This window comes from Astatotilapia calliptera, chromosome 20, assembly GCF_900246225.1.
Source record: "Astatotilapia calliptera chromosome 20, fAstCal1.2, whole genome shotgun sequence".
In the NCBI taxonomy this organism is placed as follows: Eukaryota; Metazoa; Chordata; class Actinopteri; order Cichliformes; family Cichlidae; genus Astatotilapia; species Astatotilapia calliptera.
The window spans coordinates 8,355,270-8,382,328 of record NC_039321.1 but is presented as its reverse complement, the minus strand read 5'-3'; the positions used below and the strand labels follow the sequence as shown (position 1 = coordinate 8,382,328).

The following is a 27,059-nucleotide window of genomic DNA, read 5'->3' as shown; positions in this document are numbered from 1 at the left end:
GAACCGGGCCAGTTGCGCTCTGCTCTGCAGCAGGAATCAAGGGTTCATCCGTTTGTCCTGGGGAGTTTTTAATAAGAGGGGACAAGTCAAGAGCACCGCAGGTCATTAATGCTCTCTCTGTCTCTCTGCCGATGTTTTGCAGGAGTGGTGCCAGCCAAGAGGAGTCCAAAGCTGGTGGTGAGTACTATGAACTCTTTCGTGTTTGTGCATTTCCTTGCGCTTTCCACTGAGTGAAATGAGTTCTATTTAAAGAACAAAAGACAGACATATGATAGCTAACTCCCGCTTTTACAGTTTCAGAAATTCTTCCCATTGTTCCTACTGCCATCATATCTCTACTTCGTTCCCAGTCTGACACTTTGGCTCTCCCTACATCCTTCTCTCAGGGTTTTTTTTCTGCTTTTTTGTCATCTGTTTTTTTGTCTCGCTTTCTCCTTACATCCCTCCGCTCCTGCCATGCTGCCATCCTGTGACTGATTAAGCATAGCCTAGGCAGAGCAGTGTAACATTGACCAGCTGTTGGGGAGGGCACACAGCCTCAGACGAGGGAGAATGGGAGAAAGAAGCATGAAGAAAAGATAGAGAAAAAGGAGGAGAACGAGAAAAATGGATTGGCCCACAGCAGTGAATGCCTGTGATGGCCCACAGATAAAAAAGGGAGCACTGAGGCTAACTCGGAGAGAAAACGGGGCAATGTCTCCAAAGTGCACTGGAATCAAACAATTAGGGAGCTGGGGAAGCTGGATGGGGGACTTTGATAGATTGTAATGTGTCTTGTAGATGTTATTTATAAGAGAAAAGAAACTAGAAAAACTGGATGGGCAATGTGAGGGGTCTTTTGTGGGCCAGTGCAGGTATTCAAGAGTCCAAAAAGCAAATGTTTCTTTGTTTTTGCAACTCATCAGCCTGATAACAAATCAGTACAGTCTCAAATTACTGTCACCCTGTTTTACCCCCTGAGAGCCACCAAGTTGAGTTGCAGGTTCAATTCCTCCCACTTGAGAAGCAGAAACCCTTGCACCCTTGCAGCAGTTTCTCTTCATCAACATTAAAAGCCTCACCTCAGCTTGCTGGATATTGGGATTAGGATTAGTTTCAAAATGGCATTCGTCAGAGCTGTGGGTGTCACCTACTCAGATCACATGGTGTGGCGGATGGAGGAGGGGGTGGGCACTGTAAGGGGGTTGAGTGGGACCAATAGTGGCCTAGCCTGACTGTCACTTTGGATTAGCTTTCCACTGAGGAAAAGCCAGTTTTCCCTCCCTCTGTGTTATGTCAGTGAAATGTCACGCTGCATGCGACTTCATGTCAGCCCAGAACAACCGCTTTGCCTCCAGTTCAGCATCTAAATAGATGCTCACAGTAAACTTCCATATGCAAGAGAGACCGTGCTGTCTCAACTCATTAAGCAAGTCTGCAGTGATCAAACAAGAAGTCAATTTCACATGGCTGTAATGCAGTGCATTACTGGAATTTGACCCTTCATCTCATATAGTGTGATAAGTGAGAGACTGGGAGACTTCTATATCTTTTCTTTTTTTGTTATTCATATCAGAAAAAGTGATTAAGTAGTCACATTTGTGCTTTTTCAGTATTAGAATTATTATTAGTAATTTTATCCGTAGGAACATTTTTAAAGTTATAACCTGTTAAAAAAAGAACATCAGCAAATAATAACATGATAACATCTATGCACGTTTTCTGTTTACAGGAACAGAACAAAAGGTTGAGGTATAGAACTGCATTATTAGACCATAAAAACGTAGTTCTCTTTATCTCAAACCAAGCATTCAGTGCTATGGGTGTTATTTTCATTGATGCTTAAACAGATAGAATTAACTATGGCTGTGTTTCATCTTATTTTGTCATGTGATTATGACCGTGAAGTAAACAAAAAAAAAAAAAAAAATTCCGTTAAAACGACCGACTCTGTACACCAATTTCAGTGGGTTATTTTCTCTGCAGCTGAGATTTTAGTTTGCTTTCAAAGCAGATGGCACACATTCCTGTTTCAACTCAGACCAACCTTGATTCTGTTTTCATGCAGAGAACCTTCTGCAATGAACAAAGAATCACAGGGTTTATAAAAGGCAATATCTTTGTTCATTAAAATTCCCTCATATTTCTGTCTGTCTTTGTCTCGCAACCATGGAAACCAAGGCGAGATTTTTCTTTTTTTTGTCAAAGTGGGAGATGTTCTGCTGCATCTAAAAAAGATGACCTTGGATACTTTTCTCTCTTTTTGTCCTCCATCAACTCTTTTTCTAAGTCGTCTTGTTTGTCCTCTATGTCACCCTTAACATTGACTCACTTTCTACTCTTCCTTTCTTCTCGTCTCTCTGCCCTCTATCTCCGTCTTCTGCATGTATGTTTATATCCGCCCCCATCGCTTATATACACACACCTCAATCTCTCTCTCTCTCTCTCTCCCTCTCTCTGTTCTGTCCACCCAGCACCAGCTAGAAAGAAAAGATAGCCAGAGCAGCTCCCAGCACAGTGTGTGCAGTCATCGCAGCACCCACACTGATTCTCCCAGCCACCCACCCTCTGTCATGCCCAGTGAGGCGGTGGTTCCCACTCCTGCTGCCCCCACCCAGCCCCTGCCAGGTCTGCCCCCTCAGGATCCCGCAGATGGCACCCTCACCCTCCAGAAGAAGCCAGACCCCTTTAAGATCTGGGCACAGTCCAGGAGCATGTATGAGAGTCGACGTGAGTATTTTTTTTTTAATTTTTAATTGAAGAATATGAAAATTTTGCAGACTTTAGAGTTTAAAAATTCAGGAGGACTTATTCTTTATTCTTTTTTTACCGTCTGTAAGAATGAGTACCAGCCTGTCAGTATAGATGCGATGGCTTAGATTCAAGATGAAAACGAAAAGGAAAAAATAATCTTCTTAAAGATCTGAGGCTTTTCGCTACATATTTTTTTTTATGTTTTCCTTCCTTTGTGTGCGGGCTTCTATTCTATAAATTCTATGGTATGATATTTAACATTATTTAATTGAAGGTAAGTAAGCAATGTCAGTTTAGTGGTATGTAAAAAGCTCTACTGTGTAAAGGTAGGTAGGAGAAAAGATTCCCACTACGCTGACCCATATGAAGCAAAAAAACGCCCTGGACAAGGCTCTGATTGTTTAAAGTAGATCAGCAAATGCATTTACCTGCGCATTTGTGTCCATTAATGCCTTTAGTTTGTTTGCTCAACAATTGTGTGCTTACCAGTCACAGCTGATCCTGTGACAAAAGGTGCCTCCAAGAGAGAAGTGTCCTTGAAAACGCACAAAAGCAGCTGACGAGTGCTGCTGTGACGCTTGTGCATGTCAGTCGCACACACACGATATTATCCCCAGACTCTGGGATGTGAAATGCGAGTGCACCCGGTTTGGTTTTCCAAAGGATGATGTGCAACTACCATAGTCTTTCCCTAAAGTTTATAAAAGAAAGTGTTTATGTTATTAGTAGGCAAACAGTTATGTGCTGTGCCATGTTTACTGAAGGGAAAACAGAAAATTCAAAACTGGAACACTAGAAAGTGGGCAGTCTCCACATAAAATTCCACAATATCATTTGCAGTCACGGCCCACTCTTGCATAATTCATTGGGTAACACTGTAAGGGTGTCAAACCACTTATGTGTTTCTAATGGAAGAGTCTGCAAGAAATAGAGGAGTGTTGGATATCCTCAAAAAGAAGCACTCCACTCGCCCGTTCTGGCTGAATTACATCGTTCACGCCTCCTGTACTTGGACCACTGGTGATACTTAAGAGGAGGATGGATTTGTATGGGCTGTGAAATAAACCTCAGTATTGCCAGAGATTGCATTGTAATAGAGAGAGTGATGTCTCTGGCAAGTCTGTTGCATTAGCTCGTCACACATTTGTGACTGTTCCCAGCCAGATGTGCAAGCTGCCCACATCCTGTGTATTGCAGTGCATTAACAATCATGGCTGCCTGTAGAATCTAGGACTGCTGCTGATTAAATATTAACTGGGCCTGGAGAGGTCTGCTTTAAGCTGTAGCTGATTGGTATATCTGTTTGATAACCACTGAAGGAGCTCTAGCCTTTTTTCCATTGAGTGGGGGAGGAGAGGAGACACAATGAAACAAGAGAGGGAGACGCCGAATGAAAAAGAGGCCCAGATTCTGTGTGTTTCCATGTTTATTCATGTGCATGCTGCCACATAAGAGTGAACCCAACTTGAATTTTTGAGTAGGTGCATTCATGCGTCCACCAGAAGAGCACAGTTTCAGTGGCAGAGCAGTGTGGCTGAAAGGTGAGCTTTTGGGAATTCATGTTACCTGTTGCATGATGAAGCGTCACAAAGCAGCACTGTTAGTTACATCGAGCTTTGATCACTACTCTGTAGTTGCGGGTCAGCAGAGGGTTAATTACAAGTCCAACAGCTGCAGTTTAATTCACACCAGGCAATTTATCGAGGGACCTAGAAAGCTGAAACGAATGGGTTCACTGCTGGCCTTGCGTGGCAGCCGTGTAGGCAGCAGGCAGAGCAGGAAGAAATGGCCTGTGCCTTCTGTACATACTGGCCCTGTGGGTTGAACAGACTGACACCAAATTGCCTGTGTCCTCCTCCACAGTCTGCCCTGTCCGTGCATGCAACTGTGAGGGGAGGTGTGTGTGTGTGTGTGTGTGTGTGTGTGTGTGTGTGTGTGTGTGTGTACAGAAATAGTGCATGGGAGGCAGATGCTATGAATTAATGCATGCAAGAAAGACTTGACTGTAAATGAGAGCTAATAATAGGGCTCTGCGTTGAGTTCTAGATTTCAGGTCTGCAAGTGTGATGAGGTGACAGCCCGAGACCTTGCAGCCTAGTTTGCGCTCTGAACATGAGCATGAGGCAGGAGCAAGCAGCTGTTGATCCAGCCTGCTCTCATTCTGACACTGTTAGAAATGCAAATGCCTTATTGATCAGCAGATTTGCCATAATCAAGCGAACATTTGATCAGAGAAAAAAGGATCCAGTGATCAGTCTAAATAGATTCTAGCAGGAAAAATTGAGCAGAACCTGCAAATCTTTGGTTTGGGTTTGGTTGTTGATGTCCATGGAGTCCTCACTGTTTCTCTTGTGTTTCAGTGCCAGATTGCCAGGAGCAGGACATTTTCCTTTGGCGGAAGGATACAGGCTTTGGCTTTCGCATATTGGGAGGAAATGAGCCTGGGGAGCCTGTAAGTCTTCCTTCACTTTAAGTCTCATCAGTTTATTATAATTGCTTGTGAATGTGAATACTATGTTTACATATACCGTATTTCCCGGACTACAAAGCGCACCTAAATATTAGCCGCACAAGCTAAAATCAGGGGAAAATCCTGTTTTGTACATACATTAGCCGCACCTGACCAAAAGCAGCAGGTGTTTCAATGTTGACTTATCATATGTAAGAGAATATGCACAAAGCGAATTGTCAGGAAAGAGATGGCTGTTTGGAGACATCACTTTTATTAATATTTTGAAAAAAAAGTTATGGGTACATATTTGCACATGTAGTACATAACAGTAGCCTACAGCACACCAGAAAAATAGATTCAGCCTACCTTTTAGGCTCAGGTGCAGTAACACAGCTTTAACAAGAAGAAAAGTCAGTCATTCACCACCATCTTTCTCTTCTTCCTGCGCACTAAAACCACCAAAGTCCTCTTCTCCAGTGTCGGATACAAACAGGCTCAGGATGGCTTCGTCATCCACTCTTCTTCTCTCCTTCGTTGTCACTTTCAAAACCAAAGAAATCCTCATTGTCAGTGTCAGAGTCGAACACCCTCAGAAGGGCCGTGGCGGTGTCCTCCTCTCCATCATGCAGCAGTCCAGCCCTTCAAAATCCGTTGGTGATCGTGGATGTTTTCACACTTTTCCACGCTGTCAGAATCCACCGGTGGAGTTGGGCATAACTTGCTTTTTGGGCATAACTTGCAAGTTTATCGCCGCTCATCATCCACGCCTCCCGCTGAATGCGTAGCGCTACTTTGAAGTTTGTTTTTCGCGCTACTTCGTACGGCACTACGTTGCCTGGCGGACGGACATGTGACTAACATACCACTCTTGAACCCCGATCCTTCCGCCAGGCAACGTAGTGCCGTACAACAGCGGAACACACAAAACAAATCGTCTTACGATATGACAAAAATCATGGACAATCTATAGAAAAGCCGCACCTGACTAAAAGCCGCAGGGTTCAAAGCTTGTGCAAAAAGTAGCGGCTTATAGCCCGACATTTACGGTACATCCATCCACAACAACCATTACTAAATGCTCTGTTCCCTAACAGTTTCTTTGCTTCATTAGTTTCCGCTGTGTTTTACATTTCCTGTGCCTCTTTCAGTCTGCCTTTAAACCAAATAGCAGAAAGACCTAATGCATCACTCTCTCTCTTTAACTGGAGCTGTTGCTCTCTGGAGATTTGTATAGATAGCTTGTTAAGAACAGCAAAGGCCTTATCCACCATTCCTTCTGGTTGTGTGCCATATATTTGTCTTAAAGAAGGTTTCGAGAAGACGAATGGAAGGCAGATAGTGAAATAAAATGGCAGCAGGTTTCAGGTCTGCCCCACAGGAGTTAGTACTTGTTGTTTGTGCCAAACATGCTGCATGGTATTTGTGCACTTGTTTCTGGCAGACCTGTGTACTCTCCCACACAATGCCTAGAGCACGCTAGTTTCTCCACCGCCCCAATAGGCTGCACCGGCCTTTTTGGTTTTTCCTGTGTCAGCCACAAATACTTTGAAGTACTGAAACAGGAAACTTTGAAAAGCTGCTGTATAAATCACACGGATTCAGTGCGGTGTGTCTTGAATGATCTTTTGTTTTCTAAGCTAATGCAATTACTCTGTAGCAATGCATTTAATGTGCTTTCCCTTTGGCAGATCTACATAGGGCATATAGTAAAGTACGGGGCAGCAGATGAGGATGGTCGCCTGCGGTCGGGCGATGAGCTCATCTGTGTGGACGGCACAGCAGTAGTGGGCAAGTCTCACCAGCTGGTGGTGCAGCTGATGCAGCAGGCCGCCAAACAGGGTCATGTCAATCTCACTGTCAGACGCAAGAGCCCTGGATACGGAGGTGAGGAAAGTTTTAGATAAAACTTAAGCGTGTGCATTCATGCATGACTCACGCACAGTCACATGTATTTTATGCAAATATATCACATGCTTCTTGCTTGAAATGTAGTCTAAAGAGTCTATTCTCACTCCCCTCATCCCAAGTTTCAAAAGGGGAAGGTGATGTCCCTCCATCACCAGCATCCTCCCACCACAGCAGCACCCAGGCACCGAGTCTAACAGAGGGCAAGCGGACCCCCCAGGGGAGCCAGAACTCACTCAACACTGTCAGTTCTGGAAGTGGATCTACCAGCGGCATCGGCAGTGGTGGCGGAGGAGGCAGCGGTAGCGCAGTAGTGCCGGCCTCCCTGCAACCGTACGATGTGGAGATCCAACGAGGAGAGAACGAAGGATTCGGTTTTGTCATCGTGTCATCAGTTTCCAGGCCCGATGCTGGAACCACCTTTGGTAAGTGAGGCAGACTGAGCTGAAGCTAGTTGAGATTGACAGCAACTTCAATTCAGTCTGACAAGAGAAATTATTTTGTTTACTATAGCCTGGCTCTGTCTTCAAAGCTACAGACAGTTCAATTTAGACATTAATCAGATTTAACAGTTTGATTGTTCGGGCATTTGTAATTTGAATTGGTGCAAGTGATGTTTTCATCTTCTTCTATCCTCATGTCTCTGTCATTAATTCACTTTCTGGCTGTGAGCAGGATGGGCAAAAAATTCAAAAATAAGCAGAATTCCAGTCATGATTATATACAAACGCACACGTGTGTATGCCAGTGACTATTAAGAATGTACTGAAATGATTATAATGAGTAAATGACGGAATAAATGGAAACTTCTGTAATTAAAAAAAGCACCGAACAGCATCTTGTGCTCAATTTAGTTTATAGATTATCCCCTGATCACCAGCTTCAGAGACAAAAACAGTGTATACCCAGAATTACTGCATTTTGAGGGCAAGAAAAAAACACATCAACACTTTTAAAAAACTTTAGTACGTTCTAGAGTGTGTGTGTGTGTGTTTTCTTTATTACAACTAAAGCCAAAACAGTTCATCCCAAAGAAACTGACAGGTGGTACATGAAACTGCCTCCAGCAAAACACATCCATACAAAGTATGAAAGCACTACAAAGTTAAATGATTGACGCTATCTCCTGGCAGAATTAACATATTTTTTTATATTTTTATCACTGAGTTTCCCCTGCTTATACGCAGCAGGGGGGAGGTGTTTAACAGGAGGGTGCTTAATGCCACAGACTGAGGTCACAGACTATCATAAGCTTAAGGATAAAGGAACCCTTCGTGTGCGAGTGCACTCTGTCAGGATCGAACCGGCTGCAGCTTTATCACAAACGCCATCATCACACATTGATGCCTCGGAGGTGCCCTCACCAATTCATTCAGCATGTAATTGAAATATACTCGGCACAGTCCATAGCTGTCCGTACCATTTATGTATCGCAGCAAAAGAGCAGAATCACATGTATTAACGTGAGGCAGGCACTGATGAGGAATTGTAGACGTCCTTGAACAAATTTGGTATTAACCTCTGAGTGATGAATTTCAAACATGAATGTCATAGCAAGGTCCCCTGTGTAGTAGCCATTATGATGATGTACTGTGGTCTGTCATAGGCATAACACAAGAATGGATGACACGTTACCCATGCTGAGTGCCTGGGGAATATTTCATTGATCCCACAGGCTGAGGGCGTCGCTCTGCAAAATGCGATGCAAGAATTAATGAGTTATTTAAAATGACACCTGTGACGGTGCTAGTCAACAACCACGTCTAGACTACTTCTACTTTTCAGGTGCCTGTTTTTGCTGCTTCCTCGCTGTGCTCCCCCCTTCTCTGCTCTGTCACTATTCCTCTCGGGAGAATGAGATGAATTGACTTTGTGCTTTCACTCACTGATCTAGGATCACGCTGTAGCATCCTGCACTCACTGCTCTAATGGATTCTAACCATGTGGGACACGAGCTGAAATATGAAAGAGGAATGTGTATTACTAAAAAAAAGCCCAAACAAAAATAAAAACATGGCATGACATTGCTGCAAGGATTCTTCCAGGAGGCTAGATGGGTTTTTTTTAAAGCCCTGGTGGAGAAAATAGAGCAATTTCAGCTGATTCTGTCTTCCATACATCAGTGATGCATAAATCACTTTGCACAAGTCCATTTGCGCCCCCCCCCCCTCCCCCCCCATTTCCTACCCACATGACCTGGGGGTTGGTGTTGTGCTTAACAGATTGGGTATTAAATCCTTGACACACCCTGTCCCATATTTCCTTTTTTAAATAGACTGACAGAATACAACTGCATTTTTTTTAAATCGAGACACAAGAAGGGTAAACTAAGGTGATGTAATAAATATGGATGCCGCAAAAAATACTGGAGGGAAAAGTGTCGTGAGCAGCGGAGATAAAGGGAAAAACATGGAGGGAGGGTGAGAAGAGCTGGAGATCCCCTGGGTCTGTTCAAAGCTTCTGTGTAAACGAGGCGTGCAGTGTTGAAAACTGTCAATCTGCTGCTGCAAGTATTTCTTGCAGCATTTGCACTGACTAAACTCTAACTGCAGTATAGTCTGAACATCTACATATCCAAATTCATCTGATTTCTGAGCTGGTCAAGCTCACTTAGTTGAATATCTAACAGGAGTGGTGCTCCACCTGCTTCACTGCGCATTGATTACCACATCGCCCGCATTGTCCCAAAGAGCCTGTAAATTATATTGTTCTCCTCATACTTTACAGTGCATATGTATTTTTCAACAGGTCCTCAGCTTTATTGGTTTTCTGTGGGGGAACTGGGACGCAATGATTTGCATAATTAACCTTTCTTCGTTCTTTCTCCCTGTTTTCTTTCTCTCTTCTTTTTTTTCCAAACCTATAAATCGATACAACCAATCAACACAATCGAAAAAATCATCATGATGTGCAAAATGTACACACAAAACAAACATGTTTATTAACACAAAAGCTGGAAATGCTTGTGTGGCCATGCCCCACAAAATAGGACGCATCATTGAGGGCAGCCCGGCGGACCGCTGCGGGAAGCTGAAAGTCGGGGACCGAATACTGGCCGTTAACGGCTGCTCCATCACCAACAAGTCGCACTCTGACATCGTCAACCTGATCAAGGAAGCCGGGAACACAGTCTCGCTCAGGATCATCCCCGGTGATGGTAAGGCGTGCAATGGCTTCCGGCCTCACGATGGCTGTTTCATAATGCATTGTGATGTGACTTATTCATGGTTGTGGTGGGAAGCAAAGGGCACTGACTCTGTTCACAGGCGAGAGCACTTTTCACGAGGGTGTGAACCCTCGTCTCCTGAAAGTGAGTCACTGAGTAGGAGTAAGGTGAAGTTGCCCCCAGAAATTGCCATAACACTTCCCGAGTTTCGTTCCACCCCCCCGAGTTTCTGGTTTATTTTATTTTCTGGATTTGTTGTCACTTTTAACGGATTAAAAACACTGCTCACATTTAATCAAGTGCTTCCTGATGGTGTTAAGCTCTTTAGCTTAGCCTAGAAAAAGAAACGGAACTGCACAATATTGCAGCACAAGCAGTTTGTGACTCAAAGCTCCACGTTTTGGCAAAAATATGTCAAGCGCTGACACAAAGTGCATGTTAAAGACTGAGCCATTGGTCAGCTCATGCAGACATCGCAAAGAGCCACGCAGCTACATACTCCGTAGAGACATAAAATTAAGCTTAATGAAGATGGGAGGTGACAGAGGTGGGAACAAACTCCCACGCGCACATGTTCAGCAACTCACTCATGAAGAATCACAAGGCAAAGTTTGGTAGTGTGGCTTTAGAAAACCCTGTGCCTCAGAGAAAGTGAGAGGTGGCTGCAAGGAAGTCGTATTTCTTTAAGTAATGAGGGAAGTAGGCATGAGTGAGTAAGGAGTCTAAGACAAATGAGTCAGGCTGATGTTCTTGCAGACAGAGCTGTACTCCTATCAGTGGTGCGGGTAACTTATACATGTGCTGCTTGTTTGTGATACAACAGAAAAGCAAGAAAAGACGGTCATTCTTGCTCTTATTAATTTTTTTTTTTGCCCTCCTGGAACAACTACTAAATCAAAATGATACATGTCCTGTACATGTGGCAGAATTGACAATAAAGTTGACTTTGACTTTGACTTTTTTTCTTTTCCTTTAATGCTATTTTTCTTTCGTGCAGTGGGGCCAGTGTTGTACATGAGTAAATGGCAAATGACAGCATCACAGGCAGTTAGCATCAGGTTGAATAGAACTGCCTGTGGGTGGTTCAGGGGACTCTTGTAGACTAACATTTTGTTCTCCAGAGTATCTTTTTAAAACGCAGCTAGAGGCAAATGCATTTAACAAAAGTAGTCACTTTGTTTTCTATTGTTTATCTCTTTATTGTATTTTCTCTTTTCAGAATCTTCCAATGCTTCTCTGCTGACAAACGCTGAGAAGATCGCCACTATCACCACCACACACACACCTCAGTCTGCAGACTCCCGGTAGGTGACGATGTGGGTTTTTTTTTTTTTTTTTTTTTCTTTTTGTTTTGTTTTTTAATTTCCACGAATAAAAATCATCTTTAAAGAGTGCACACCAATCAGACTTGTCTTATGTCACCAAAACATCATTAGAATGTTACTGTTAAACTAAAGAAAAGCGGATGGAGATTGTGGCATGTCCAAAGTTTATGTAAACATGCGCAAAATGTGATCCTACTTTGTTTGAAATGGTTGATTGAAAGACTGGGCCTGCAACTACTTGCTGTCTTCAGACTTAGGAGCATAAAGACAGCAATATTAAGACAAGTCAGTGTCTCACTCTGCTACTGGTTTGCAGTTAAAAGGAGTTAAGTTGGCAATTACAAGCAATCCTTTTGTGATAATACAGCAGTTAGCTGTGATAAATCATTGAAGATTTAAAATCTGTTGCCATCTGTTGCAGCTCTGATTACAGAGAAATTCACATTAACTACTTAGATTCACAGTCAAGCCAGAGCCTTGTAGATTTGGGGCTAAAAAAAATAGAAGTTCTTCCACAAAGATTGACGTAGTTTCTGCACAGTGGCAATTAAACTGCAAAAATGACATTGTCAATAAGCGGACTTTTGCAAACAACTCATTACTGATTCAATTTAAATTTATTTATATAGCACCAAATCACAACAACAGTTGCCTTAAGGCAAAGACTCTAAAATATTAGAGAGAAACCCCAACAATCAAACAGCAAGCACTTGGAGACAGTGGGAAGGAAAAAACAAAACAACCTTTTAACAGGAAGAAACCTCTGACAGATTCAGACTCGGGCCCGGGTTGCCAGAGACACGGGACAAAAGGCAGACTGTAAATGGTAAATGGCCTGTATTTATATAGCGCTTTACTAGTCCCTAAGGACCCCAAAGCGCTTTACATATCCAGTCATCCACCCATTCACACACACATTCACACACTGGTGATGGCAAGCTACATTGTAGCCACAGCCACCCTGGGGCGCACTGACAGAGGCGAGGCTGCCGGACACTGGCGCCACTGGGCCCTCTGACCACCACCAGTAGGCAACGGGTGAAGTGTCTTGCCCAAGGACACAACGACCGGGACTGTCCAAGCCGGGGCTCGAACCGGCAACCTTCCGATTACAAGGCGAACTCCCAACTCTTGAGGCACGATCGCCCACTGTGAACGAGAGCCAATCATTTGCACAGCCAAATCATGAAATTCAAAGCAAACAAAGAAAAAAAAGAAGCAAAAATTAGACTTAAGAGGGCCTAGACCCTGAGTAAAGAGAAAGTTATCTACTGGGTCACGCGTGCAGTAACAGTATGTAGGTGGCAGAATATTGCACTGTGATGAGATAATGTTTCACTTCACCTGACAGTGGTTTCACTGTTGTGGCGAATGATGAAGCCATAAATACAGCACAATATCTATGCATTACATGTATTAACAGGTTGTTGTTGTTGTTTTTTTTATAACCCAAGGAATAACCCAAAGTCAAAAGGAGCTCCACCTCCTCCTCCCACACAATCTCTGATCACACAGGTAAGAATGGATTTTTCATCCATAGTTAAAGGTCATCACCATTTTACTTCAATCTATCAGTAACATGCAGTAAGATATGCTACAGTTATTATCAAAGGGAAATAAAAGGATCATTATGGCCGCAATAGAATCTTCCACTCCTCTGTGGAATGTCACCTTAATGTATTTCCACTACTTGTCAGCTGAAAAGTAGGTCATACTGTAAAATTAGTGGATAGTGGTTTTAAGGTTGCACGAGAAAGAAAATGAGAAGAGCCCCTACACATGTGTGATGCATTACAAAAAGCAGGCAGTGGTACCACGCTATTTTCTGATCAATAGATGGCAGTAACATGCCAGCATGTGCTGCAATATTCCATTTCAGGCCAGAAGAGGGAGGAAGAAAAGCGCAAGTAAACATGGGGAGATATGTACCACATGTGGATGGCATAAATATTTTTGTGTCAAATATTCAAATAATCCTTATTACATACAGATACCCCCTCATACACACACTACCATACTCTTCCATGCGCTGGAAGATTCCATAACTCTTAACTTTTTCATGAGTAAGGTAAGTTTTGGGTCCAGCCCTTGCGGTGCCCTTCCCTCAGTGATCTGTACCCAGCTCACAGGCTCATGCATCATTAATTATTCATGCATTTGAAGGTATTGCACTGCCATTGACACTTTGAGTTTTTTCTGGGACAGGGCTTGATTAGCCCTTAAGTTTGAAATCACCTTTCGACTCTTTGAACTTAGTCACTCTGGTGTCTCTGTGACTTTCTCTTTGTCAACCCTTTTCTATCTTTTAGGATGCAGAGTTCTACTCTGTGGACCTCGAGCGAGACAGTAAAGGTTTTGGCTTTAGCTTGAGAGGCGGCCGGGAGTACAACATGGACCTATATGTGTTAAGACTAGCAGAGGACGGGGCTGCTGTAAGAAATGGCAAGATAAGGGTAAGAATCTGGGTTGTTTTATTTTGATTCTCTGTCAAAATACATTTTCATGTACTAAATTTCTTTTTTGCAGTGTCGATGAAACCCTACCTTTAGCCAGTTGCCACAGTAACATGGCCTCTCTGTTTTCAGGTGGGAGATGAGATTTTGGAGATTAATGGTGAGAGCACAAAGAACATGAAGCACTCACGTGCCATCGAACTGATCAAGAATGGTGGTCGGAGGGCACGGCTCGTCCTCAAACGGGGAGATGGATCTGTACCTGAATATGGTAGGTAATGCATTATGGTGTGGCGCTGAAACTCATCACTGTCACTGCTGAACCGCAGACTAAAGTTTCATATCTTTGTAGTGCACCAGAAAAACTTTATATTCCTTAAAAATGATCTTCAGCTGCACTGCTAACCTAACTGATAAATGTTTAACAGGAAGACATGTTCAAAGTGTGATTAATATGTAACAACCTGTCATTTATTGTTTATCCACAAAACTGATCTTTCAAATATATATTTGATCTTAAAGAGCTATTGCACAGATTTCCTGTGTAGGATTCTTTTTCTCATTGTCAATCTACTGTTATTTGCTGGTTCAACTGGGATTTTAATTTTCTGACACTTTCTTTTACCCTCAGATTGTTTTCTTTTGATGCTTTATAAAGAGTTTGTGTCAATATTCTTTTGTCTTTGACAAAAAATAACTTCCTCTCTCTTAATAAGATGTACTGTAAAACAGCCTCCTGTCTGTTTTATTTGTTTTCTCCTCTCTGCTCCTCCTCCTTTCTCTCTCTGATTGTCTCTCGTTGCTGGGCTCTTCCTCCTCTCTCCAGCGATGATGGCTCCTCATCTCGCTGTTGGTACAATGAGAAATGACAAGATGGGAGAGCCCTGTTTCTACCTAATGGGCCAAAATCAGACAACGGTTTGTAGCCAAAAGTCTGTCCCACTCCACTCTCCCTGTCACCGTTTTCCTTTCAGTTATATTCACCCCTTCTTTCAGCCCATACCACCCTGCATCCCACTGTGTGTGCGTGTTGGCGTGAAGACCTGTTGACATTGTATACAAGCTTTGTCAGCCTCATTTAACCCATGTTATTCAACTTCTGTATGCATATGATATCCCTACCCATGTGCCAGCTTCAGACCAGACATTTATTAATGGGACTAATTTAATTCAACCCGTCATCACACGCTGCTGCCACCTGCAACCTGTCTGTTTTGGGGGGGGGGATTGGCAGACTTTCACCCAAACAGTTTTTTTTGCTTTGTTCCTCCAATTAATGTACATTAAACTCATCATTTTATTTTGAATGATTTCCTAGGTGCCTGCTGTGTTATCGATAACCCCCTGCCCTACACTTGCTGATGTGTTGCACCTGCTGTTGTTGCCGAAGTCACCTTGTGTTTTAACCTGCAGCCCTTATAGCGAAACCATATTGAAATCATGTATAACTTCAATGCATTTTTTGTGTGCAGATGTGTTAAAGTGTTACACATCAGCTTACATTAGCCGGATTTATTCTAAGAATAAATGCAGCAAATGGAAGTATACCAGTATGCATGATTTCCATCAGTATCTGCTTTGATTTTTTTTTGTTTGTTTGTATCATGTCAATGCAAGAGCTCAAATCAGCCAACAAGGAAAATCATGTCTGCTGATCGCAATTAATTTCACGTTTTTGATTTTTCTTTTTTTTTTTTTAAGTTTCTTTCCGATACTTGTTGAAAAGATATTTCCCGTTCTTTCTTCCCTCCTGCAGACGGCAGCAATGACGGGCACCCTTCCGCACCCGGGGCACAAAACACTCCGGAAGTGAGAACGCTGCCACCCAAAAGCCGATATCACACCTCATTGGAGTCCAGTTATCCACCAGACCTTCACAAACCATCACGCCAGGAGGAGGCTGTGCGTGGCCGAGACATGGACAGGAACAGGGACAGGGATGGGTCAAATCAGATGGACTACCAAGGCTGGCAATTTAAACCCCATCATCATCACACCTGGAATAACAATCACAGTCAAAGTTCCCCCAGACAGCAGTCTCCTGACAACAGCAACAGCAGTAGCAATGGCAACAAGAAGAGCCGGGGCCGCAAAGTCAAGAAGTCTGAGTCGGAGAGCGGCATCTCTAAACTCCTAAAGACTCTGAGGAAGGACAACTCGGGGAAAAAAGCTGCAGCTGCCGAGAAACTGAGGGAGCGAGAGCTCTCAAATAGCAGTTCTACTCTGGACGGGAGATTTCGTCCGCAGCGCCGCGGCTCCCTCGACCGCTCACCGACCCGAAAGCGCGCCTCGTCCCCTGATCACCGGCGGGCCAAATCGATGGACCGCAGGGCAGAGCGAGCACATCGCGACCGTACACCTGAGAGGGATTACGATGATGGAGGGTTCCTCGCAGTCACCCCCGATCGGAAGTACAATGAGCGGAGGCTCCTCAAGGACTCGCAGATGACTGGGCAAGTCAGGGAGTTTACCACCCCGGAGCGCACCAACAACAAAGGGGATTCCTTTTCTCAAGCTAGGGGCCGCACATACGACAGAGCCACAAAGAACGGCAACCTTCTGCGAGACTCTTCATCGGAGAGGAGAGAGGAGAGACATCGGACAAACGGGAAAATGGAGAGACTGTACAGAGTTGAGCGGGACTCTTCCCCTGATAGCACCTACAGCCGGGATGAGCTGAACTATGCAGCCGCACCAAGACTAAAAGACTACTACAGCATGATGAAGAACAACGCTGCACACAGTAACGCTGCCTTCAACAACACCGGCCACAACAATAACGCAGTAGGCCGCAGCCCGAACCAGCTCCCTGAGCCCAAGAGAAGGCTGTACAAAGAAAGCCCGAAAGACCTCAGCATCTAGAGCAGAGCAGAGATCCCCCTCACCACTCTCTCTATCTGTGCAAACTATGTACCATACACTGGAATTGGACTTCTAAGGATACTAACTCTCGTGCTTTATTTGGTCGAATGGTTTGATTTGATTAACTTTACTACTTGTGATCCCATCCAGAGATTCATAAAACAGCAGGAGTACAATCCTATCAGTTCACACTGTTTTTGTCATTGTTTTGGTTATTTTGAGCATAACAAAGGTTGTTGTACTATAGTAAAGGTATTGTATGTGCCTGCATATGAAATCAGTGATATTGCTTTTTTGTAGGCATTGCTGACTCTAAATATTTGTTCCCTCAGAGGTATGAAACATGCTTCCAATTGTGGTAACTACTAAGCTTGTTTTCAACTTGTTTTTAGATGTCTTTATCCATTCCTGAATTGCTTAAAAAAAAAAAACTATAGCACAAGACACTGGTGGTTCACGAGAACTGTGAAAATGGACTTTGCAAAAATCTAAATGTTAAGATTTGATGGTGAAACTAGAATGATAATTAGATAATTAATATATGACATTTTTGCATTTGCTCACTATTTATTTTTGATTCGGCACATATCTCCAGTAAGAGTCATTCGATCTTTTATTAAGGACCAAGGTAAAAGTATACAACGGACTTGGAAATGCATGCTGAGGCAGTGTAACCTCTTTTGCCTAAATACACGCTTCCAAAACTCTAACGAATTATGTGAAAATTGGCAGTGCTATTATTAGATTTCCCCCTGGAGAAGGATTGAGGAAAAAACTGTGTGTACTGATGCGATGGGAAAGGAGCTCGACTCGCTTTCAGCTACAGGCAACAATGTTCTCTGTTGTGGAAAAATGTAATTTCACCTTACACAAGTCTGCATTATGCCATAATACCAGCCGAAGCTGCCATGAAATATGATTTTTGAGATATGCCAAAAAAAGTAAATATGTAAATTATCCCTGTGCAAGATGCATGTGTAAATTAAAATGTAGTGTGATCACTTTATTTGATGGGTCTGAGTGAGAATAATTGATAAAGGAACATGCACTGTAATCCCACAGTAACTTTAAGCCCTGTCCTCATGTTTATTACAAGCACGTTTGTGCACCGACCACCTCCTGGGTACAGAGGCGCAGAGCCCATGTGGTTACTTGTGTCGGTAACATGGAGATTCCCGGTACAGGGGACAACTGATCTGCCATGCTGAGCCATGCTGTCATGCCACTGGAATCTGACTGCTGCTTTTTACTGTTGTTTTGTGTGTATTCTCTGTTTTATGTTTCATTTACAAACTAAAAATATATTGGGAGGAGGGGGGAGAACCACAACAAATGCATTGTTTAATCACCATTGTCACCATGGTACTGTATTTAACAAAAAAGAAGCGAATCTGAGAAGTGTTGGCCATCGTCTGTAAAGATTTTTTTTTTTCTCCAATGTAACTACAAGGAACCTGTGGAGGAATAAAATGTTGCCTTTTTCTTGTACAAAAGAGAAATTTATGAAAACCCTCAGTAGTGAGGAATGTGACATTGTGTTTATATCTCTGAAGTGGACCTGATGATTTGTGGGGAAATATGTTGATTTACTCTGGATCAGGTATGTAAAGACATTTTAAAATGAAAGACTGTATGTGGTCAATCAGAAACTGTTTAATGGTTTGAATCTCTCTCAATGGTTAGCCTGCCTTTGTATTATAAAGCACTTGTATGCAGTCTGTGTTCTTCAAGCATTATTTCTTGCAACGTGCTCCAGACATAATGCTGTCTCTGTGTTGATAAAAGCAGTACATGTATATGGGCCAATCTTTTTTATATAACTATGCATATATAAATACTACATTGTTCATAGCTTTATTTGACCCATGAAGCTATACATAACATTAGTCAAAGTACAAGTAGATGTGGACTTATCCAGCTTCTTTCCTTGAGATGGATTACAATGTATATGTAGCTATCAAAAGAAGTCTGTGAATGCTATTTTTATTATCAAATAAAGTTTTCCATACAAATTCAAAAGGATTTCTTTTTTTATGCCTGACTGCACATCTCAGGATAAGCTTTTGCGTTTGTTCAGGTTTTTTGATCACGTCGCTGGTGAGCTGGTCGTGGTTTTGATGTGCAAGTGTAGAGACTGGCAACCGGAAGAAAGAACAATGGTGATTGTACAGTCACTGGCCACTTCTTTAGGTGCAGCTGCACAACTGCTCGCTTATGTGAACACACGAGAGCAACTCAATGGGTTTAGGAATGCACACATGGTCAAAACAACCTGCTGAAGTTCAAACTGCACGTCAGAATGGGAAATAAAGGTGACGTGGCATGGTTGTTTGTGCCAAATGGGTTGGTTGGAGTGTTTTAAAAACTGCTTATCTGTTGATCACACACATCTCTAAAAAAATTTTAAATACCTTCTTCAGAGGAGGAGAATGTGTCTACTGACTCCCACACACAAAAAAAAAAACATGTAAGATAGTAGTCATCGATGTGGGCCGTTAGTTATATTGCTTCATAGAGTTCATTCTTCTTTATCAACTACACTAGTAATTTCTGATCAGTTTTATCTGTGTAAAAAATACTGGGGGTACCCAGTGGTACCCATCAGCCTCCTAGTACAAACACCTATAGTATAAATTTGAAAAGTATAGGTGATTTCCTTTTCAACTTATCCCATTCACAAGACTTTCAGAAAACTTAACCTCTGGCGTTAAGATCAAGATCACTGTGATTCAAACGTAGAAGCAGCACTGATGGTATCAATCTGAATCTCAAACGTCACTTCGTTCTCGAGTTATCGCATTAACAAACTCGGGTGTCCACATTGTCTGCCTGGGAGGGTGACAACAACAACACCACATGAGCCTTTTATGGCTGAGGGGTAAAAAACTGAAGTTTACACAGATTGTCAGTGTCTGAAGGTTGTCTACTTATGTAAATGCTGGACACTGTGCAGAAAAGCAGGAAAAAGGCAAGTAGTTGTCCAACAGGTCCACAGTCATAGGTTTCATGTCTTAGTTTTAATTTGTAACTCAAATGGGTAACTTGGAAAAAAACAAAACAAAAACATAACATGGCAGCATGGATACAAGGAGCTAACATGCTGTTATGGGTGCTGTTTTAATACATTTGGACAATTTGGAACTGTGAAACGGATAATTACTCATTGCCATATAGGAATGAGTGTACCAGTTTAGCAAATGTATTACACCACAAGGTAGTGTACAGTTTAGTTACCCTTAACAACAGTAACAGTAAATAACCAAAATAATATTTTAAGTGTTTCTGTAAAAAATTAAATTTTATTTTTAATACTAAAATATCATTGCTGTTATCAATGAATTTACAATGTTTTTAAAAAAAGTTAATTACTTGCAGTCCTGAACAGAAAAAATATTTTTAGTGATTGAATGTTGGTAATTAAATGCTTGAGTAATTTCTGATTTCTTAGAGAAGTCCAGTGTGCCAGCTCAAATTTGGCTTTAAAAATGTAAATTCAGTTTTATTATTATTAATAATAATAATAATAATGACTAATATTACTTTATTTTATGTTTCATTCTCCCCAAAGAGGAAGGAAATTTGCTCTGGACTCCAACTACAAGTTACCAAGAGCACAAGCATCACAATTCACCTTGTTCAGTAACGTATCTGTGATGCAAAAAGACCTGTGCTCATATTGTGCTCATGCAGTTCCACTGCACAAGCACCACGCTGTGTGTGTGTGTAATACTATTGTTTATGTAATATACTATTATGCTATTAAAACATTAGAGAGTTTTATAAACCATTAAATATCAATACTCCTTATTAATACTAATTAGGTTTACGTGTAATAGAGTCTTGATTGATTCGTCCTTTCACACTACCTGTAATGTTTCCATTGAATTTGCATGAAGGTGTCACTTGGTTAGACTCATTTGGTCATCTAATAAATCTTTGTCAACCTTTACATAATGTGATTAATATCTATTATCAGATAAAGTTGTGTCTGGTGTCATGCATACTCACCGATAATAAGATCTTATAATGTTGTAATCTCTTTATTAGGCCAAGTTCTAAGCCCAAGGTGACCTGTGACTGAAATGAGATTATAGAGGCCACTTGTAAACACTAAGTACTAAGTTTTTGTGTACTGTTTCATCAAGTTTAACAGTAGATGAGCAGTAGTAACTGCAATAACAGCTCTAAAATCTAAACTGACTCAAGACATAAATGCATTCTGAATAGGTCGTTCACATTTATTTATTTGATTAAATATACTACAATCATATGAACTTTGCCACCCAAACTGTAAGTAAAACATAAACAGGATGCGTCATTTGCAAAGTGCGTTTTATTTTACGTTGCCTTGATTACATGCCTCTACATTCAAAAATAAGCCAGTATCATTTAGGATCCAACTGTGAAAGATTAGCATTTTTCCTTTTCCTCTCAGGAAAAAAAAATCTCACCGATTGTTAAGTTGGATATTCTGTACATACAGGAACAACTCTGTAATGGGCTGACCTTTACTGCAACTGTCTTTAGGTTGAATCAATTCGTTTGTAAAAATACAAAAAGGAAATTATTTCTGTAGACATTAGCCTTCAGTAGTTTCCCTGGGGGAGCAGAAGTCTTCGTCTTGGATGGCGGATCACGGAGCCGTTGCTTGACGCCCCTTTTATGCAGGAGACACAGAGCTGGAGGACACAGAGGAAGCCTCGGTCTTGGAGGCAGTAGAAGATGCTCCCTCCTCTTCTTCAAAGGGATTTTTCCCGCAGCACAAGGTGGTGATCATGCAGTGGCGGAACTGCTTGTTCATGCAGATGTAAATGATAGGGTTGTAGATGGAAGAGCTCTTGGCAAAGAAGGCTGGGAGGGTCATGAAGACTGGTCCAAATTCAGATCCCTGATGTGTGAAGATATACCAGGCCACTCCGGCATAGGGCAGCCAACATACCAGGAAGGAAATAACCATCATAATAACCATGCGGGTGACTTCCCTTTCAGCCCTCTGGGTGGTTTCAGACTCCTGCTGGGCAGCAGCAGCCTCCTTGACAGCACAGAGCAGGCGGCCGTAGCAGAAAAACACAACAGTCAGTGGAATCGTGAAGTGGCAGATAAACATGTAGATAACAAACGACTCGTTGTTGAAGCCTTCTGCACGTGTGTAGTAGTCGACTCCACATGAGCACTGCATGCCCTCAGGGATGTAACGAGACCAGCCGACAAGAGGGGGTGCAGCGCAAGCAAGGGCCGCTAGCCAGGTGAAGGCCAAGCCCATAATAGCGTGGTTCTCCCCAAAGCGGAAGTTGCTAATAGGCTTGCAGACGACTAACCACCTTTCAACAGCAAGGACAACCAGTGACCAGAGACCAATCTCACCACCGAGGGTAGCAAAGAATCCTTCCAGATTGCAGCCAAGGCGACCTAGGACGAAGTAGCCATGCATAGAGGTGTAAACCGTTGTGGTGAATCCTCCAAACACCATGAAGAGGTCAGCCACCGCAAGGTTCAGAAGGATGTAGTTTAGTGGGGTTCGCAGCTTCTTGTGTTCAATGGTGACATAGAGAGTAAGGAAGTTGATGGGAAATCCAACAAGGATGAGAAAGAACATGTAGGCACCCAGAGCAGCATAAGCTGCTGGGCTGACAAGGTAGTGCTGAGGGTATTCATAAGGACTCCGGACAATACCAGTGGTGTTTACCATAGGGACATAGAAAAAGGGTCCCTCTGTGCCATTCATGGTTGCGGCTTGTGGTTGCGATCAGCCCTTCAGAGGTGTTTCTTCTGGCTGTTTGGGAGAGTGATGGTACAAATGCTACAAATGGAACCAGGTAGCTACAGTCTGGCTTTTAAAGGCACACCTTGGATTATCACTTTCCCAATCTGTCAGCACAAACTGATTTAGGCCACAGTTAATAACTAATCCAGCCACCACTGCAAACATTAATGACCACTCATCAAGATATTAAGGTTACACCTGCTCACGTCTAACACGGCGCTATCCAGTGACTGTATGTTTTGAAGCATGTTAACAACATCGTGTCTAGCGAGAAAATAAGCTTTTAGTGCACAGTCAGCTTTAAACCTACAACTGAGGGAAACTGTTCAGTTCAGATGTCTCTTAATATCTCTGCAAGTCTCCTCCACATGGCTCAAAGTTATAAAGCTCTAAATTGGAAGTTTTAGGGGATTTTCACTAATATGGACATCTTTTCCTGTGAGTTTTAGGAGAAATCTATTTTAACTGTGTTAATTTAAAGTGCTTACATTTAGCCAAAATATTAAACTTTCATTCAATATTAATTTGCATAGGGCTGCTAATGGATAGCATCTCTCTATATTAATCACATCCATTTACAAATTCAATTCCATCATCTAGTAAATTCCTGAATAATATTGACAAATATAGGCATTGCAGAATGCTTAATTTTAGACTCTTTATTAAATACTGGATGCTGATTTCGTTTTATTTCATAGTTTTTTCTTTTTCCAACATAGTTTCCTGCAACAACTGCTAAACACTGGAGAGAGAAAATAATAGAGCATTACTATGATGCCAAAACTTACACTAAAGTAGTAATAGTAACTTCAAAGTTCATACAGTTTCATTTTCATGTGCTACCCAAAATCAAAGCAAACAAAAAAAAGACCAGGAAAGAAAAATAAAGTATCACATCTGAGTCCCACAGTATCCTACTGAGTGAGAGTGACCCTCGCAACATTAAATCCATTACAGGCTTGTGAGAGGAACACATCCATAAGCCCCAAATCTCTTTAATACAACACCCATTAGGAAAGTGCTGAGCTCTTTACCAACAGCTAAGATGGTCCACCACTCAGCAACATTACTGCCTCTGCTCTACATTCAGTATAGTACAGAAAAGCACAACTTAGAAAACAGTAATATATGAGATAAGGATACGTTATGAGAAAATTAAAAAGCCTTTTTCTTCATCTGCTGTCTTGGTCAGAAGATATAAATAATAATTTGCACATGAGGCAAAGACAAAGTGCTTTGTGTAAAAAAAATCCACTTGGTTACAACTAGAGTTAACATGTATGAACCCATAGATAATCCATAGATAATTAATCACTGGGCAAAAGTGTTGAGCAGTTCTTCAGGGCAATAGTTCTCAAGGCTTTCTGCAGCTCTTTCAAAGTTTTTCTTTGGACATTGGCTGCTTTCACACTCATTTTCTGTTTATTCTTGTATTTGACCATTTTCAGAGGAATCTTTTCTTTTTTAATTTTGTTTGCTTATTTCTAAAACACTGAGGATTCATTCAAACAATAAATAAGTAGGCTCGAACAAGAATATGTCCCATTTCCAATGTCTCAATCTACATAAAAGGTAACAAGAGAGGCATAAAATTGTATTTTTGCACTGTGAAGTGATTCCCAAAGAACTATTAGTTACTCTTAATCCAAAACTTGATGTCTTGACATGGTATGCAGCGCATCCTAAAAACAAAACAAAACAGGAAACTGGGCAAGAGGAGGAAAAAACACAGGCTTAAAAAACTAGCTACAGCAGCATGCCCTTAAAAAAAGGAAGAACTCCAGCAAAGACTTGACACAGGACCTGGGAGATACAACTACACTCAAAAAACTACTTGAATGGAAATTTAAAAAAAGAAGAAAAGGATTTCCATGTGATTAAATTGCTTTATTTTAGCTTTATGCGATTCTGGTACTGTATTCCAATTGGAGCCTATCCCAGCTGTCATAGTGAGAGAAGCAGCATACACCCTGGACAGGTCGCCAGTCTATGGCAGGGCTAAAACAGAGAGACAGTCGACCATTTGCACTCACATTCACACTTCTAGGTAATTTAGAATCACCAATCAATCTAAGCTGCGTTGAATTTCATGCAGATCGTACGTGATTTCATTACGTTTACCACAGAAACACGAAATTATTTTGTTCAACAAAAAAAATTCAAGAACAGAAAATATGTGTTATATAATATAAATTTGTGAGCTTGCCTATTAAGATTGCAGATCTTCTCATACTGAGCTGGTCTTTGGAATAAAATACTTATTTCTAGACTCTACTATCCTGTTTAGGGTGGCAGGACTGTGGATAATAGTCAGTTAAATGTGTAATCTTTCCAAAACACACACACACACACAAATAACAAGGACATCTATCCAATTAAGCAAAGATTCAAAACAAGTCTAGTATATTTATTCTAGTATGGTTTGAGGGAAAATGTAAAAAAAAAAAATAGAAACTGAATCTTCAAATCTTGAAGGATGGTCAGCAGAATTTTTGCTTCCTTAGCAAACTATGCTCTCTGGTGGATGATAACTGAAATTATTATGTGGATACAAAAGTGGATTCTTCATTCGATGATGACAAAAAGACACAGTGGAAACTGTATTCAGTGACTCAAGTATAATATATGTTTAAGCAAAAATATTTTTGCAGGTTTGAGGTTCACAAACATGAGCTGAAATTTATCATCGTACAAGGCAAGCAAGATCAAATGAAAACTGATAGTATTTCTACTGAATGATGCATGTGTCTTAAAACAAATCCATCTTACACCACAAACACGGTGTTGTTCTGTCCCATATAAAACACATCATCCAAACATCCATAGTGTGAGTTAGTCATGGGAAATTACCTCCTAAGCTCAATAATTCAGTTTTAAAGGATGGAAGCATGGTGTTCATGACCAGTAACAGTATGAGAGCTGTGCAGTGGGCTTAAACAAAGCAGGTTTATGAGGAATAATATTAAATAGAATCTCCAAAACGTTGAGAAGGTTTAATATGAAGACATTTTTTAAGGCAATGATACCAAATGAGTTTGGCCAGCTGATCAACCCAATGGATCCACTCTCTTTTCCCCAGTACCGTGAATCCTTGTTCCATAACGGTGGTAATGATTGATTGTAAGTGATTGCGTTTCATTAGCATTGGGGCGCATTATGTTTTCAGCACTTGTGACTTAGATAAAAATCAGAGCACGTTTTCTAGAAAGCTGGACCCAAAACTAAACGGTACCAATCACAGAATAAACTGATAAAATAAACTGCAAAACCATAACAAACTCAAAACTGGGTCAAAGACCCAGAATTGTTTGTTCAATAACAAGCCACACAAGCCATTGCCATGCACTGTAGCCCCAAATTTTTCACATTACCCACTGTTCTGTGTGAATGAAATGCATGACACATTTGTACCGGACTTTAAATAATCTTTAACCTGCCACCTCTTTGATGGCACAATTAGTGCCAATGTGAGAATACCACAGGAAATGACTCAATGAAACAAACTTGAGGCATGAATATTCGTGATCTAAATATGATTGCGTAAAAAAGTGTAGTTGCAACACTAAAAAAAAAAAAAAATCACATATTGTTGTATAAACAGCTAAACTGAGCTAGTGAGTATCCTGTGTCTACACACTCTACAGGGACAGCTCCATCACCTAAATCACATGGAGTATTTCCAGTAGTAACTTAAAGTAGTTATTGTAAAATGTTATATAGTGGCCTATTAGTGCCTAATAATCAAAAGACCCCTGACTTGATCTCTGGAGGAGGTGGGAATCACTTTGGACTTTGGCATCAGGAAGTGGAACTACCTACTGGTGATCCCTTGTGAACAAGGGAGCAACCAAAAGCAGCAATTCAAAAGCAATGTATACATTTACATTTTTTCACTACTCAAATCAGATTTAAAAGAAAAAGCTTCAAAATCTCCCAACTTTCTGTTAAATAAAAGTATTCAAATCGTCCCCCCCTGAGGAAGTAATGCTTCTATTTTCTCTCAACTCATGGTAACACTTTGTACTGTGTGCCACACATGAGAAATGTCATGACCTTTTCCCCAACATTTCACAGAATTCGTGTTTGAAGAGCTAAGAAGCTAGAGTTTATCGACAAGGCTCACAGATCCTGCAGGAGACCAAGACAGAGCTGCAGAGCTGGTCTCTTGTTTTAAACTATGCAGGTGTTTTGCTGCCCTCCTCAGGAAGTCAAAGAAAATGCAATTGCACACAAATGTATGGTCACCAAAATCAGGCTTCCTGTTTGACATGCCTTATGGTGTATTTATACATATATCCATGCAGACATTTTATGTAATAATGTAATGACTAACTCTCTGGACAACAGAAAGAACGGCTGCTAACTTCTTAGTGGCCAGTGGGGAACCAGATAAACAACC

The 27,059-nt window shown here is 41.6% G+C and overlaps 2 protein-coding genes across 16 annotated transcripts in view; one reads left to right on the top strand and one right to left on the bottom strand.

Moving 5' to 3' along the window:
- The window catches only part of LOC113013040 (membrane-associated guanylate kinase, WW and PDZ domain-containing protein 1-like), a 99,641-nt gene extending 80,726 nt beyond the window's left edge, over nucleotides 1-18,915 (top strand). For 12 of the 15 annotated variants that reach the window (XM_026153607.1, XM_026153602.1, XM_026153601.1 and 9 more), the window contains 11 exons: nucleotides 143-177; nucleotides 2,454-2,709; nucleotides 5,094-5,185; nucleotides 6,874-7,069; nucleotides 7,213-7,515; nucleotides 10,044-10,247; nucleotides 11,476-11,560; nucleotides 13,036-13,096; nucleotides 13,891-14,034; nucleotides 14,167-14,305; nucleotides 15,791-18,915. In XM_026153607.1, coding sequence (XP_026009392.1) covers nucleotides 143-177; nucleotides 2,454-2,709; nucleotides 5,094-5,185; nucleotides 6,874-7,069; nucleotides 7,213-7,515; nucleotides 10,044-10,247; nucleotides 11,476-11,560; nucleotides 13,036-13,096; nucleotides 13,891-14,034; nucleotides 14,167-14,305; nucleotides 15,791-16,896 — 2,621 coding nt within the window. In that variant the 3' untranslated portion in view covers nucleotides 16,897-18,915. Of the gene's footprint in view, nucleotides 1-142; nucleotides 178-2,453; nucleotides 2,710-5,093; nucleotides 5,186-6,873; nucleotides 7,070-7,212; nucleotides 7,516-10,043; nucleotides 10,248-11,475; nucleotides 11,561-13,035; nucleotides 13,097-13,890; nucleotides 14,035-14,166; nucleotides 14,306-14,860; nucleotides 14,953-15,790 lie in introns of all 15 variants that reach the window. The other 3 variants (XM_026153613.1, XM_026153615.1, XM_026153604.1) reach the window with 3 other exon arrangements.
- A 2,296-nt stretch (nucleotides 18,916-21,211) lies between these two features.
- Nucleotides 21,212-22,718, bottom strand: rho (rhodopsin). The gene has a single exon (XM_026153616.1). It carries the CDS (start codon nucleotides 22,619-22,621, stop codon nucleotides 21,557-21,559), a length of 1,065 nt encoding a protein of 354 aa, XP_026009401.1. The 5' UTR covers nucleotides 22,622-22,718; the 3' UTR covers nucleotides 21,212-21,556.
- Between the last annotated feature and the right edge of the window lie 4,341 nt (nucleotides 22,719-27,059).

Coding starts and splice junctions, on each gene's coding strand:
- rho (XM_026153616.1), bottom strand. CDS start 22,621: ATGAATGGCACAGAGGGACCCTTTTTCTATGTCCCTATGGTAAACACC.